The following is a 14,422-nucleotide window of genomic DNA, read 5'->3' as shown; positions in this document are numbered from 1 at the left end:
CGAAAAAACCAAAGAGTATGGATCCTTGCAGTCACGAAACCTTCAAATCTAGAACTAAAAATCTTTGTTTATTGTGGTGTGGAATGGCGGTCCCAGCATTAACAGAGAGTGAGAGCGACTCATAAACAACGTCTCCCATATTCCGCTTGCCCCTCCGTCGCCAACACAGGGACCCCTAGCCCGGTGATTTATGGCTCAACATAGTTGCTACTCGCTAACAACACTTGCCTCAACACGGGTGATCTTTGTATTTGTCTTTTTGGGAAGTTGTCGCTGTCATCATAACGTTTGATGATCTGTATCTCACTCAGTCTTCGTTGACTAAAAGCACTACTTTGTTGAATATCTGTGTAGAGGAGTAGTGGGATGACGTCATGTCATCTGTAGAGGAGTGGGTTGACGTGATGTGATGATGTCATGTCATCGAGGCGGCGGGGTACTTAAGGGGGACCCCGGGACGAGGGCGAGGTCACCGTGGGGAGAGTGAGGTAGTCGCCATAGGGGAGTGAGAGAAGATGGGAACGAGACCCTGCATGGAAGACATCCCAGCCACCGCCGAAGAAGGGCTAGAGATGTAGAGGTCTCACCTCATCACTGGGCGGTGATGGGTGAGCCCCCCCGCCCGGGGCAGACGAGGTGATAGACATAGGGAAAGCCGTACCGGAGCATAGATGGCTGAGGAATGTTCGCGTAGAGAGTTCTGACGTGCGCCATGACGGGTGTAAGCGTCGAGTGTAGAGAGTGTAAACAGAGTGTGTCAGAGTGTGAATGAACGGCAAGCAGCCCTATGTAAGAATCCTTGTCTCCGTCTGGCTCTACAAGTCTCCTGGGTGTCAAGAGTTACTACACTACAATTGGTGACGGAAGTGGCCATCGATCCTTCGCTGCTTAATTTCAAGAAAGCTGGAACCCGTCGTGTAAAAGACGGCAGCGGAGTGCAAGTGCTGACCGGTGGAGCGGATGGACGACGAATGCTGCACCGGAGCTGTATCATTAATTTCACAAGCAAAACATGTACATCTTATTGGTTCTTTCGGTAAAGTCACGTAGAATGGAAATAATAAAATAATAAAAATAAAACATAATAAAATAATTCTCACGACGTTTCGGCCACAGCGCAAGCAGCCGTCCTCAGGTGAAGAACAGGTCTGTCGAGAAGAGGACGGCTGCTTGCGTTGTGGCCGAAACGTCGTGAGAATTGTATTTTATTATCTTTTATTTTTCTTATTTTATTATTTCCCTTCTACGTGACTTTACCGAAAGAACCAAGAAGATGAATCCCTGCAGTCACGAAAGCTTTAAATCGAAAAATAAAACATGTACACTTAGAACATAGGTTTTCATAGCCTTGCAGTAGGAGTGGAATGCAAAAAAATTCCACATTATTCCTACACTACTTGACAGCGATTATTACGTTTACAAATATATATTATTTTTACGTGCCAATCTGCTGATCAGATCATGATCAATAAAGCCCCTGATCCGATGTTTTCATATTTCGTGACTGAATTTGACATCATCATGCAATGACGTTTCACTCAAACCGCTTTTATGCTTTACCACCAGATAGTGAACTCGTGCTATTGTTGTATTGTGGCAACCACCGTGGTTATTGTCCGATTATGAACCTGGCACCAGTGACTTGAGTGAAGTTACATTTATTTCAATCTCTTTGTGCTTAAGTCCGTAACATAGCAGATACAACCATGCCAGATACAAATGAATCAATTCCAGATGATACCCAGATGAACCAAAAGTGAATAGGAAAGCCAGGTAAAACTAATCTCAGATTAAATCAGATACAAACCAAATAAAATAAAATACAATTTTTTTCAAGTGTAACCCAAAATATCCAACTGTAAAATGTACTGTGTTTACCGTACCTTACCACTCCAATCTGGAAGACTGTGAATGGGGTGATGTACGTAGTACTACGCTCTTGTTTCAACAAAAATTTGATTTTGTTTGACCATCGCAGGACTGGTACAGCCTTTGCAGCTGTTTTACCGGTTTCGCCGAATTGGCCCGATACCACCAGGTAATATTGGAAACCGGATAATCGTGCGCCGCATAATCGATGATCAATTATACTTTCAAGTCAATTTCATATTACGTATATTGCGCAGCTCGAGAAAGGTATTGACGTGAATTTCTCACCGCTCCTGGAATTGTGAGATTGCCTTCGTCCCCATGATATGTCTCGAATTTTTTGTAACTCAGAGAGTGGTAACCCGACATTATTATTACCTGGAGGATTCAGCCCTAAATGCAATTCTGGACACAATTATTGTACAGTATTTTGGAATGCAATGAGCATGAATGACGCTATATATTGTGAAATTAGTATTATTATCATTACTTAAAGCCAATTAAGATAATGGATACAGTCAGGAGCAGAGGGAGAGAAGCGGGCCTTCAGGGCAGGCTGTCCCTCAGGCGCAGGTCAGTGCCGGCCATTTTCTCTTTGTAGTCCTGCTCAAAGGCCTCCAGCTGAGCAGCAGAGAAGTGATTCCTCCAGTCACCCACCTCCCCTGCAAAGACAAAACAAGGACAAAGATTCCCCGTATAGCCTTAACAAACTGTTGGGGTAAGGGCTGTTAGCGAGCACCTATGAAGACACACGAGGCAATGGGAGTTCATCATCACGCTCGACAGCTTTGTCGACTTTGGGGAGGCCCAGGGTCAGTTCAGATTATCATCACCAATGTTGGCTGTGAGCCGGAATCGAACTCGGGTAGCCGGGGCAGGGTGCTGTAATTCGTCATGGGGTTGTCTCAATATCATCACCATCAACAACCGCCACTCACCACTAAGTGATGGTGACATCACCACGGCGATTGTGCCAGGCTACGTGCACTTTTAATGCCACGTGAAGTGTCGAATGCCCACTGGCAGGAGGTCACGTGACAGACCTAGGTGCCATAGGTGGACCGATTTAGATGACTGGAAGATCTACCACCTATGCCCTCTACTGTGCAAACTTGCTGTGTTTTAGCCACCCGGTGCTCCGCTCATTGTTGTGAGCGTCGCTCCTCTGCCCTCCGTTGGAAAGTTGGAGGCAACTGCCTCCAACTGCCCAGGAGCGGCATTCACGAGCCTCCTGCTCCACTGAGGCCGGTCTTGACACCGCTGGTATGAAGATCATCCCCATCCTACCACCACCTTCATTATTATCACCATGTGCCCCAACTGAGCCTCCAAAAAACCTTGTGATCTTTACCCTTGCGCATGAAGGGTGACACGGAGTGGTCCAAGCACTCGGTGGGCAAGGTGGTGTAGTTCGTCATGGGGTTGTCGCGCATCATGGTGAAGGTGCTGAGCTTCACCACCTCACGCAGCTGCTGCTCGGACAGTGGCCGCTCCAGGAAGTCGGCGATGCGGGACACCTCACGCATGGGGTCCTCAGCACACACAAGGGGGAAAGAGGAGGTGGCAAGAGCTTTACGCTCACAATCAGTGACGAGGCTAAGGGACTAAACAACTTGGGTCTCTAGGCTTTTTATAAAGACACACAGCCAGCCCCAAATTGTCTGTGGCGGTTCTCATTGGTCCCATTTGGGAAGAGGTCCAAAAAAAAACTAATGGGTGGGGCCGCCAGTGCGGAAACATCTTTGGTGGGGCTGCCGAATACTAATCTGATCATAATTGAGCGGCCCCACCAGGGCATTTGCCCTGTGGACTGCTGCCCCATCACAACACAAAAAAACAAAGAGAAAGATCCCCGTATAGCGTTAACAAACTGTTGGGCTAAGTTGCTGTTCGCGAGTGACACCTATGAAGGCTGGCACAGCTCACGAGGGGGTGGGAGGCCACCACGCTCGTCCGCCATTGTCTCCCTGAGTGGCGAGGTTTACTACACATCGCACCAGGTACTCATTTTGAGGCTGAGTCGACCTAGGGGAGGCCCAGGACTGATTCAAATAATTGTCACTGGTGTTGGCCGTGAGCGGGAATCCAACTCGGTCGGCTGGGGTTCATAGCGTAGTGCGCTAACCGCTGCACTACCGCTCCCCACGGTACATAATAAATTCATACTCACAATACATACTTAATGTATGCATTCATCAACTCATGCTTGTGATGTCAACTGATTTCAGCCCACACTACAATTCCCTCCACACAGACCTCTGAATGTTTTTGTTGGATCATAATAAGAAAAAAAAGTGAAATGTGGTGGCATTGGCTAAGATGACCACTTTGCCTTGGTTCTGACTCAGGCCATGTCCACCGTACATCAATATTGTAAATGTCGTGGGTTTACTCTCCAACACAACGGCGTGCTGAACTAGTAACTACTAATTGGCTGTGTCGGGTGGTGGAGAGTTTACTGACATTTATATCTAGGCGATCTATCCCAAAAAAAGACAAACCTCTATTTTGATCCATATTTTTAAAAGTCGTTTTTAAGTCTGAGAGCCGTGCTACTTATGTCCCAGATTGCTTTGCGACCTTACTTCCTTCATGTCCTCGTAGAAGAGGTAGAGAATCCGGTGCTGCTCCCTCACGTTCCACCACCCGGTCACGTGATCATACCACGGGCCGAAGCACACTGTGGGAAAGGGGACGTGGAGCGACCGTGTTGACACATTAAAAGTCACGTCAGGGGGCAATAAATTGCATACACCTAGGTCAGGTGGCTGGTCAGGACTCTAAAGTATTTGACTTGTCCAGTAGTCCCTCGGTAAACAGTGTGACAACCTCCATAATAGAAGTTTTTTGGTTTAGAATATATAAATGTGTCGTTAAAAACGTCAAACTGAGATTGTAAAAGTTGTGGCTTGGCTCTCCAACACACCGGTGTGCTGTACTAGTGACCAATTGGCACGTTCTGTTTACGTGACAACCTTTACTAGTTGGCTGTGACGGGTGGTGGCAGGTTTTAAGGACACATTTATATATTTACGCGATCAAACCCAAAAAACATGTATTATGAATGGTATATGCGTTTACGTTATGCAAGCAAGTGCCATTTTCGGCCAATCAAAGGGCTCGTAAGTGGGGCTGAGCCATGCCCGCAGCCAATCAGCAACGCCTATTTATGAGCGTTTAGACCTCTACTGTGCTTTGTTACATTATGTTTTCTGTTTCGGCAGTGGAAACAGCTCTCTTGCAGACTCAGTGATTATTCACTTATTTTTCAACTTATCAGCGAATTCATTGTGATTGCAATTTTTCTATTGCCGCTCACGGCCAACACCAGTGACGATTATCTGAACCAGTCTGGGCATCTCCAAGGTCGCCTAAAATTAGTACCTGGTGCGGCGTTGAAACATTGCTATTAGGGAAACAACAGCGGTCGTGCGTGGTGCTGGTTACCCACCCATTCGTGTGCCGTGCCGGCCTTAATAGGTGCTGCTGGCTAACAGCACTTGCCCCAACGGTCTGTTGAGGCTAAACAGATCATTTTTGTTTTTATACCTATATGTGTGTGCGTGGTTATGTTGAAACTAAGTTGCAGGCCACGTGAAATGAATTCGGTTCCTCACTACCGGTATAGTAGTGGGGGACCAGCAGGGACTGTGGTTGCAATAACCCAGGTGCCTTCACCATTGCCGGTCATGAAACGATGCAGATATTCCTCCCAGGTTCCGGGCTCCGGCTCCATCTTGTTCATTCGTCCAAAGTGGAAGTTGGATACGGCGTTGTCCTTGGCATTACGTGCGATGTAGATCACCTGGGGAGGAGACAGCAGATGTAGGGGTTGGGGAGAGTGGCACAGGGAGGCACTAAACTAAAACTGCATTCCCTGTTCACCTTGGGGTGCGACAGGGATGTCCTCTGGCTCCTACATTATTAAATATCATCTTTAACCACGAAGTTCCAGAAACTTTACATGGCTATACCCGAGGAATTACCATCTGGAACCGATACAATGGGAGGCTGATCGATTCCTGGTGTGGTCGAGGGATGGCTTCCTATTGGTGAACTATGTTACGTATGCTGATGATTTGGTGATTGCTGTTCATTCAGAGGAGGAGTTGGAGGTGCTCCTGCTGAGCCTGGAATGTGCCACTAAGAGATGGGGTCTTACCATCAGCCCCACCAAAACTAAGCACCTGCCTGGGTATTTTGTGCCATTAAACACTCCACACCCTCAGCTCTCCATTGGTGATGGAGCAGTTGTGGTGAGAGAGGAGAGTTTCCCATACCTGGAAAGTACACTTAAAGCCAGCTCAGGTTGACACCAGAGGTCTCCCTCCAAATCAGTCGGGCGACATTATATATTCATCAGCTGCATAACGCTGAATGGAAGCTACCTGGTCTGTCACTCTACACGAAGCGTCGGGTCTTCTCGGCCACAGTCATAACCTCCCTTCTCTATGCTTGTAAAACGTGGACCCCTCTAATGAAACATCTGAACCGGTTAGAAACATTCAGGCTGGCCGACCTACGATCCATCCTGGGTTTAACAAGGCTGGATTGTGTGAGAAGCCTGCACATTCTTGAAAGATCTGGACACATTCCCATCAGTAAGATCCTCCAGCAGGCAATGCTGCTGGGTTATGTAGCCCGCATGCCCAGCTACCGCATGTCCAAGCTGCTTCTGTTTGGATGACCCCAGATGCATGCATCGCTGCTCTCGGGCTCCAGCCAGCAGTGGAGAGAGGAGCGGTACAAGGAGACAGCAAAGCTTCAGGCGGTAAGTAGCAGCTCGGCAGTACAATGGACTGTGCGGTTAGAGCGCTGATATGAGAAGAAGTGTCTTTTTATAATGCACCATAGTCTATATTAGCATTCCCTGCGTGAATTTTAGTGGACGCCCGGTGGGGAGCAGGTACGGGCAAGGACATTCAGCAGATGGTGAAGGGAGAGCAGCACAAGGAGGCTGCCTCTAGCGCCACGCTATGGTGGGAAGGAGCGAGCAGGTGCCTGGCTCGCTTCCTCTGCTCTGGCGACGGTGTTAGGCCGGTGGTGGTCCACGACCCGCGGGGTCGAGCTTGACCCTGGATTCGGGTTGCTGCGACTGTGTCTCCGTCTTTTTATTTCTTCGTTATGGACAGCTCGCGTTCCGCTCTCCCGGTCACTCCGCGGCACGTCGCAGAGTTGACGCCCCGCTCCCGCGCCGCTCTCGCGTCTCCGCTCTCGCTCGCGCTGCCCCCGCTCCCGCGCACCGCTGGCAGACGGTGCGCTGGGAGCCGTCTCCGCGTCGCCACGTGGCCGATGGCTCGCGGAGACTCCTGACGTGGCCCAGCTTCCAGCTCCCACTAACTCCCCCGAGCCCCTTCCGGCTCCCGCTTCTATCCCCTTTCCACGTCACCCAGACTCCGCCCTTCGCCACACCCCTTAAGAACTTTCCAGATAAAACCCCTCCCTTAACGCCCCCCGGCTCCGCACTTAGACCCTGCCCCCGATGCTTCGTGGCGCCTGATTGGCTTAGGGGCTGGGGCGGCGAAACCCCAAATACGCTCGCATTACATCTGTGAATGCAGCCCAAAGCGGGTGGTAAACGCCATCTAAGACTTGAAGTGCCATACGGATATATGAGTTCGGGGACGCATTGGCTTATGTGTGAGCTTTGGGTTAAAGGGATCCTCCTGTAACACATTGTGAGTGTACTACCATGGTAGCTTGTCTGAAAATTAAAGAGAGACCAACCCTATTGAATCGCTTCAGACGAATGCTCTCGATTTATCTCGATAGACTCGAACCCACACAATATACACGGAAGTGGCCTGGCTAAAAAAAAATATGATAGTGCCGTCAATGAAGGGCAGCCTGGAAAATCAAGCAAGAGACTAAGCGTGGTGGTGGTGATGGTGATGGTGGTGATGGTGATGGTGGTGATGGTGGTGGTGGTGGTGGTGATGGTGGTGATGGTGGTGATGGTGATGGTGGTGGTGGTGGTGATGGTGGTGATGGTGGTGGTGATGGTGGTGGTGGTGATGGTGGTGGTGATGGTGGTGATGGTGGTGATGGTGGTGGTGATGGTGATGGTGGTGATGGTGGTGGTGGTGATGGTGGTGATGGTGGTGGTGGTGATGGTGGTGATGGTGGTGGTGATGGTGGTGATGGTGGTGGTGGTGATGGTGGTGGTGGTGATGGTGATGGTGGTCCACCTTGCAATCGTTGTCCCAAAATGAGGGTGGCACCAGCTGGTAGGGCAGGTGAGTCTTGATCGTGCGAGGAGACGGCAAATCATTCAGCACCTCCACTCCTGGAGATACACGTGACCAGGAACATCACAATCTCTGTGGGTCTCTATGAGTATGGGTCTCTCTGAGTACAGGTCTCTGTGGATGTTTATGAGTATGGGTCTCTGTGAGTCTCTATAAGTATGGGTCTCTGTGGGTCTCTATGAGTATGGGTCTCTGGGGGTTTCTATGAGTATTGGTCTCTGTGGATCTCTATGAGTATGGGTCTCTCTGAGTACAGGGTCTCTGTGGGTGTTTATGAGTATGGGTCTCTGTGGGTTTCTATGAGTATGCGTCTCTGTGGGTCTCTATGAGTATGGGTCTCTGTGGGTTTTTATGAGTACGGGTCTCTGGGGGTCTCTATGAGTATGGGTCTCTGTGGGTCTCTATGAGTATGGGTCTCTCTGAGTACAGGGTCTCTGTGGGTGTTTATGAGTATGGGTCTCTGTGGGTTTCTATGAGTATGGGTCTCTGTGGGTCTCTATGGGTATGGGTCTCTATGAGTATGGGTCTCTCTGAGTACGGGTCTCTGTGGGTGTCTATGAGTATGGGTCTATGTGCTTGAGTATGGGTCTCCTCTGAGTGTTGGTCCATGAGTATGGGTCTCTGTGGGCCAGGTAATATCTGAAAAGAGCTTTGTAGCTCAATGGGGGACTTACACCTGGTAAAAGTAAAAGATAAATAGTTGAGTTATGTTATTTTGTTTGTATTATGACTGCAGGTATTGCGGTCTATGCAAACATGACTCCTTGCAAAAAGGTGTCAGTTTTGTTGCCAGATAGAAGGGTAAAGAACCAATTATCATAAATAGTTGAGTTTAGTTCGCTGCTGCTGTCACCTTTGCGAGACGTCATGACATTCAAGCCTGTCCACTCCATGAAGACGATCCTCTCGTACACGGGGCCACGTTTGCAGTGTTCCACGTCTACTCCACTCTGAATCAGATCCACGATCTCCTGGATCCACGTCGTACCTAAGAGAGGTAGGGGGTGGGCGGAGGGGGGGTCAAGATGGAGGTGGTGATGATTATGAATGTGGTAGTTGTGCTGTTGATGATGATGGAGGCAGTGTTTGTGATGAAGGCGATGAAGATGGTGGTGATGATGGTGGTGGTTATGATAATATTGAATGTCGTGATAGTGGTGATGATGGTGATTATGGTGGTAGCAGTGGCGGTGATGAAGGTGGTGGTTGTCATGATGGTGGTTATGATGATGAATGTGGTAGTTGTGGTGTTCAATGAATAGCTCCGTATTGCCTAAACAACTTTTGTTCGGCCGGATCGAGGGGGCTAAAGGGGCGCGGCACGGGCTAGAGAAGAGATGGAGTGATGTGGTACAGGAGGATGTGGAGCTGAGTGGACTTGCCAATGATTGGTACCAGCGGTGTCAGGTTCGGCCTCTGTGGAGGAGGCTCGTGAAGGACGCTACTGGGCAGTTGGAGGCAGTCGCCCTCCAGCAACAACGGAGGGCAGAGGAGCAACGCTCACAACAACGAGCGGAGCGCAGGGTTGCTAAAACATAGCACGTTGATACAGCAGGGGGCACACGTGGTGCAATGGCAAGTCATATCATTTAGTCAACCCATGGCACCTGCTCGGTCTGTCCTGTGACCTGCCAGCGGGCATGCGACACTTCACCATCATCAGCCTGGCACAAGCGCCGTGGTGGCGTCACCACCACTTCTTGGCGGTTGGTGTTGTTGTAGATGGTAGAAGTGGTGAAGGTGGTGGTGGTGTTGGTGATGAAGGTGGCGGTGATTATGGTGGTCGTTAGGATGTTTATAAATATCGTAGTGGTGATGATGGTGATTAAGAAAATGGTGGTAGCAGTGATCGTGGTGAAGGTGCTCGTGGTAATGATAAAGGTATCGGCGATTATAATGGCTACCGTATTAAGGTAGTGGTGATGGTGATTATAATAATGATGATCACGCTTATTCTGATTGATGGTGATGATGATGAAGATTATTATGATTGTCATCGCGATTGTCACGATGATTATGAAGGTGGTGAATGTGGTGGCAGCGGTGGTGGTGATGATGACGATGATAATGAAGGTGGTAGTGATGCTGATGATGGTGCTGATGGTGGTGCTGCTGATTCTGTTAATACTCACCCGCCTTGGGGTAAGTTGCTATCAGGAGGTCTCCGGGCCTGGCTTTAAACGACTCCACCAGGCTCCACTCCCTCGCTATGAAGTCCAGCATGGCGACTCCATGCACCGGCAACAGTTTGGGCCTCTCCATACCAGCAGCTCAGCAAGTAGGACGCTGGGAGAGATGGGAGCAGGTGAGGAGGAAGAAAAGCAGTTGGTTGAGTCGTCTGCCCCGTTATTGAACCCGAGTACTTCGTTGTTAATTACAGGAGACCTGGGTTTGAGTCAGAGTATTGTATACATTGGAGTTCATCAGCGATCTCCCAAGCTGCACACTGCCAATGGAAGCCCCCTTGTATGTTTGTGTGAAGGTGAGTGTGTGCAGGGGAGCGGTAGTGCAGCGGTTAACGCGTGGAGCTACCAACCCAGGTTCAATTTCCGCTCACGGTCAAAACCAATGAGGGTCATCTGAACCAGTCCTGGTGCCCGCTTCAAATAATTAAATGGAGCAGTGCGTAAAAACATCGCAACTGGGGAAACAAAAGCGGCCGTGCGTGGTACTGGTCACCAACCCCCTTCATAGGCGCTGCTACTCGCTAACAGCACTTGGCCAAACAGTCTGTTAAGGCTACACGGGGAATCTTTGTCTTTGTAGTGTTGGTAATATCGTTTCTTAAAGTTCACAGCAGAGGGCAGCACATTCCCACCTACTCGGTCACGTGATAGAAACGTTTGTTGCCTGGCAGTCCAAACCGTTTTTTAGCCAAATTAAAATGTTTCCTGTTTCCAATTAAGCATGCATATGTGTACGTCATCAGGTTTTATTCCGGTTCTGTTCCGATGATGCACACGGTACGTTCTGTTGACGTTCATATGTTACTATCGGTACCGAGGCGACCACTGCCGTGTTTCTTTGGCGGAGTTTTTGCGTCAACTATTGGAGAGTGGAGTGGCCGTCGTGTCGGTACGGTTCTCTGCGGTGAATAAAAACGTCTTTATGAAAAACAAAGGCGCAGCTTGAACTGCGCCTCTCTGTAAATAAAGTTAATGCCGAGCCGCCCGCGTGGGTTCCGAGATGCGGCGGTGAAAGGAACCCCATCATAGACTCATCACACAGAGACCCACAAACTCACCACACAGGGACCTATAGACTCACACAGAGACCCGTAGACTCGCACAAATACCCGTAGACTTACCACAAAGAGAGCCATAGACTCAGAACACAGAGACCCGGAGACTCACCACACAGAGACCCGGAGACTCACTCACACAGAGACCCACAGACTCACCACACAGAGACCCGGAGACACACTCACACAGAGACCCACAAACTCACCACACAGAGACCCATAGACTCACTCACACAGAGACCCACAGACTCACCACACAGAGACCCGGAGACTCACCACACAGAGACCCACAGACTCACCACACAGACCCATAGACACACTCACACAGAGACCCACAAACTCACCACACAGAGACCCGGAGACTCACTCACACAGAGACCCACAAACTCACCACACAGAGACCCATAGACTCACTCACACAGAGACCCACAGACTCACCACACAGAGACCCGGAGACTCACCACACAGAGACCCACAGACTCACCACACAGACCCATAGACACACTCACACAGAGACCCACAAACTCACCACACAGAGACCCATAGACTCATCACACAGAGACCCACAGACTCACCACACAGAGACCCATAGACTCACCACACAGAGACCCATAGACTCACTCACACAGAGACCCACAGACTCACCACACAGAGACCCGTAGACTCACATAGACCCATAGTTTGTCATTCTTCCACTGCACCGCCAATGAGCACGTTTTGCTACTTACATCATCAGTCTGTCAACTCCAGATGCCTGGGTGAATCGTTTGCTAAGTGTTGCCCAATCCTAGCCGGCTGGCTTAACAACTTAATAACGTTGGAGGAGGTGGGCATATCCACACTTTACCCCACCACCACCACCAGATGATCAGCTGATCACAGACTCAACTCGGATGAACCCATTCCCATTGCTCGGGAGATAGAGGTGGAGCGAGGGAGTTATCGATTTTAACCACCCTACTTTGAACCCAGGATCTCAGCTCTCTGACTTATACACCGTGAAACCACAGTGGCTAGGATGTGTTAAATACCTCGCCTGGTATACAGGAGGTTGTGGGTTTCGTTGTATTCGCTTTATTTTTATTTTTATATTTCTTATATCTACGTTACTTTACCGAAAGAACCAAAGGATATGGGGCAAGTGCTGTTTGCGAGAACCTGTGAAGGCCGGCACTGTGACACACGAAGTGGTGGGTGGCCAGCAACACGCTCGGCCGCCTTTGTCTCCCCACTGGCGGTCTTTACTACACACCACCGCACCCGGGTCTCATTTTGTGGCAGAGTGGACCTAGAGGGAGGCCCAAGACCGGTGCAGATAATCGTCACTGGAGTCGGTGACCTTGAGTGGGAATTGAACTCGGGTCGCCGGGTTCGTAGTGCAGTTCACAGTCCACTGCGTGCCCACTAGGATAAACAGCTGGGCGTGGATGAACCACCTGCACACGCATGAACCACCTGAACACGCATGAACACCTCGCATGGATGAACAATTGACACGGGTGAGAAACCTGAACGCGGTTGAACAAATGAACGCTGGTGAATGCCCCGACACGCGTGAACATCTGAACAAGAATGAACCACCTTAACGCAGACGACGAACCAACCCCGACGCTTGAGATCCCACAGCCTCCGCCTTGTGGCTCAACGGTGGCGCGATGCGATGCCAAACTCCCCCCCCACCACCGACGCCGGCAAACTGAGAGCCCAGAGCGGATGGAGACCTCGCCTACACGACACAGGCCACGGTGCCTCACAGCTAAAGGGGTTGGGTGAGTCTGTGGGTGAACTCCCGTTTGCGTTGCTGCTTAAGAATCAGAGTGGGCGGTGCGTGGGGTGGGGTGGGTGGCTTTGCGCTGTGCTGACCGAGGACACAGCGTTCCCCCACACCCTGGCCCCACTTGGAGCCATTCGCACACAAAAGCAAAGATCCCCCGTATAGCCTTCAATGTGTGCATATGTACGTCTCTCTCTATGTATCTCTGTGATATCTGTCTCTGCTTATATGTCTGTCTATATGTCTCTTGTTCTTTGTTTTATCTCTCTCATATAAGCAGACAGATATCACAGAGATACATAGAGAGAGACATACATAGATGCCTATGTATGTCTCTCTCTATATGTATCTCTGTGATATCTGTCTCTGCTTATATGTCTGTCTATATGTCTCTTGTTCTTTGTTTTATCTCTCTCATATAAGCAGACAGATATCACAGAGATACATAGAGAGAGAGACATACATAGATGCCTATGTATGTCTCTCTCTATATGTATCTCTGTGATATCTGTCTCTGCTTATGTGTCTGTCTATATGGCTCTGATTCTGTGTTTTATCTCTCTCTCAAATTTAGCATTCTCAGGAAGAACGCAATCAACCAGGTAGGGTGTTGACTGTTATGTTATCCGACTCTCTGTTGTATTACATTACATTTCTAAGTATACTAGATTTGTGTTTATATTTCATTTATACCTGATGATGATTGCTTGTGTTGCAATCGAAAGGTCGTATGCTAGTATTTAATTTATTATTTTCTCTTTATACGTGACTTTACCGAAAAGAACTAAAGAGTAATTCCTGAAGTCACGAAAGCTCCAAATTAAGTTTACTTCAATAGACAGTTGTGGCAAGTGATGTTGGCGTCCAATGAAGGTCGGCGCAGAGGCACACGCGGGGGTGGGTGGCCAGCAACCACGCCCGACCGCCTTTGTCTCCCCAGTGGTGATGTTAACTACACGACACGCCAAAAACTCATTTGAGGCTGAGCAAACCTAGGGGAGGAGGTGTTCGTGGCCCTGAGCGGGAATCGAACTCGGGTTGTAGCGCGGTTTGTAACGTAGCGTAGCGCTAACCGCCGCACCACCGCTCCCCATTTCCACACTTTCACCACCACCACCATCACGTGACCTGCTATTCAGACTCAACTGGGATGAACCCATTCACACTGCAAGGGGTGGAGAGGTGGGGGGGAGGGAGTTATCGATTTTAACCAACGTACTTTGATCCCGGGATCTCAGCGTTCTGACATCCACAGTGGGTGACCCGTTGGCTAGAAGATGTCAACTCCCT

At 49.5% G+C, this 14,422-nt stretch overlaps 1 protein-coding gene across 1 annotated transcript; it reads right to left on the bottom strand.

Annotated features, from left to right (window-relative positions):
- Positions 1 to 1,642: 1,642 nt before the first annotated feature.
- LOC133360854 (sulfotransferase 1 family member D1-like) lies at positions 1,643 to 13,132 on the bottom strand. Its single transcript, XM_061579757.1, has 8 exons — positions 12,940 to 13,132; positions 10,250 to 10,403; positions 8,971 to 9,105; positions 8,058 to 8,155; positions 5,548 to 5,674; positions 4,455 to 4,549; positions 3,221 to 3,401; positions 1,643 to 2,531 (listed from the first exon to the last, which is right to left on the bottom strand). The coding sequence occupies exons 2-8, from the start codon at positions 10,377 to 10,379 to the stop codon at positions 2,416 to 2,418; spliced, it is 882 nt and encodes a 293-aa protein (XP_061435741.1). The 5' UTR covers positions 10,380 to 10,403; positions 12,940 to 13,132; the 3' UTR covers positions 1,643 to 2,415.
- Between the last annotated feature and the right edge of the window lie 1,290 nt (positions 13,133 to 14,422).

The sequence above is a fragment of the Lethenteron reissneri genome, chromosome 69 (genome assembly GCF_015708825.2).
Source record: "Lethenteron reissneri isolate LAM-NWPU_2019-01 chromosome 69, ASM1570882v1, whole genome shotgun sequence".
Classification (NCBI taxonomy): Eukaryota; Metazoa; Chordata; class Hyperoartia; order Petromyzontiformes; family Petromyzontidae; genus Lethenteron; species Lethenteron reissneri.
This window is presented reverse-complemented; position numbering and strand designations above follow the sequence as displayed.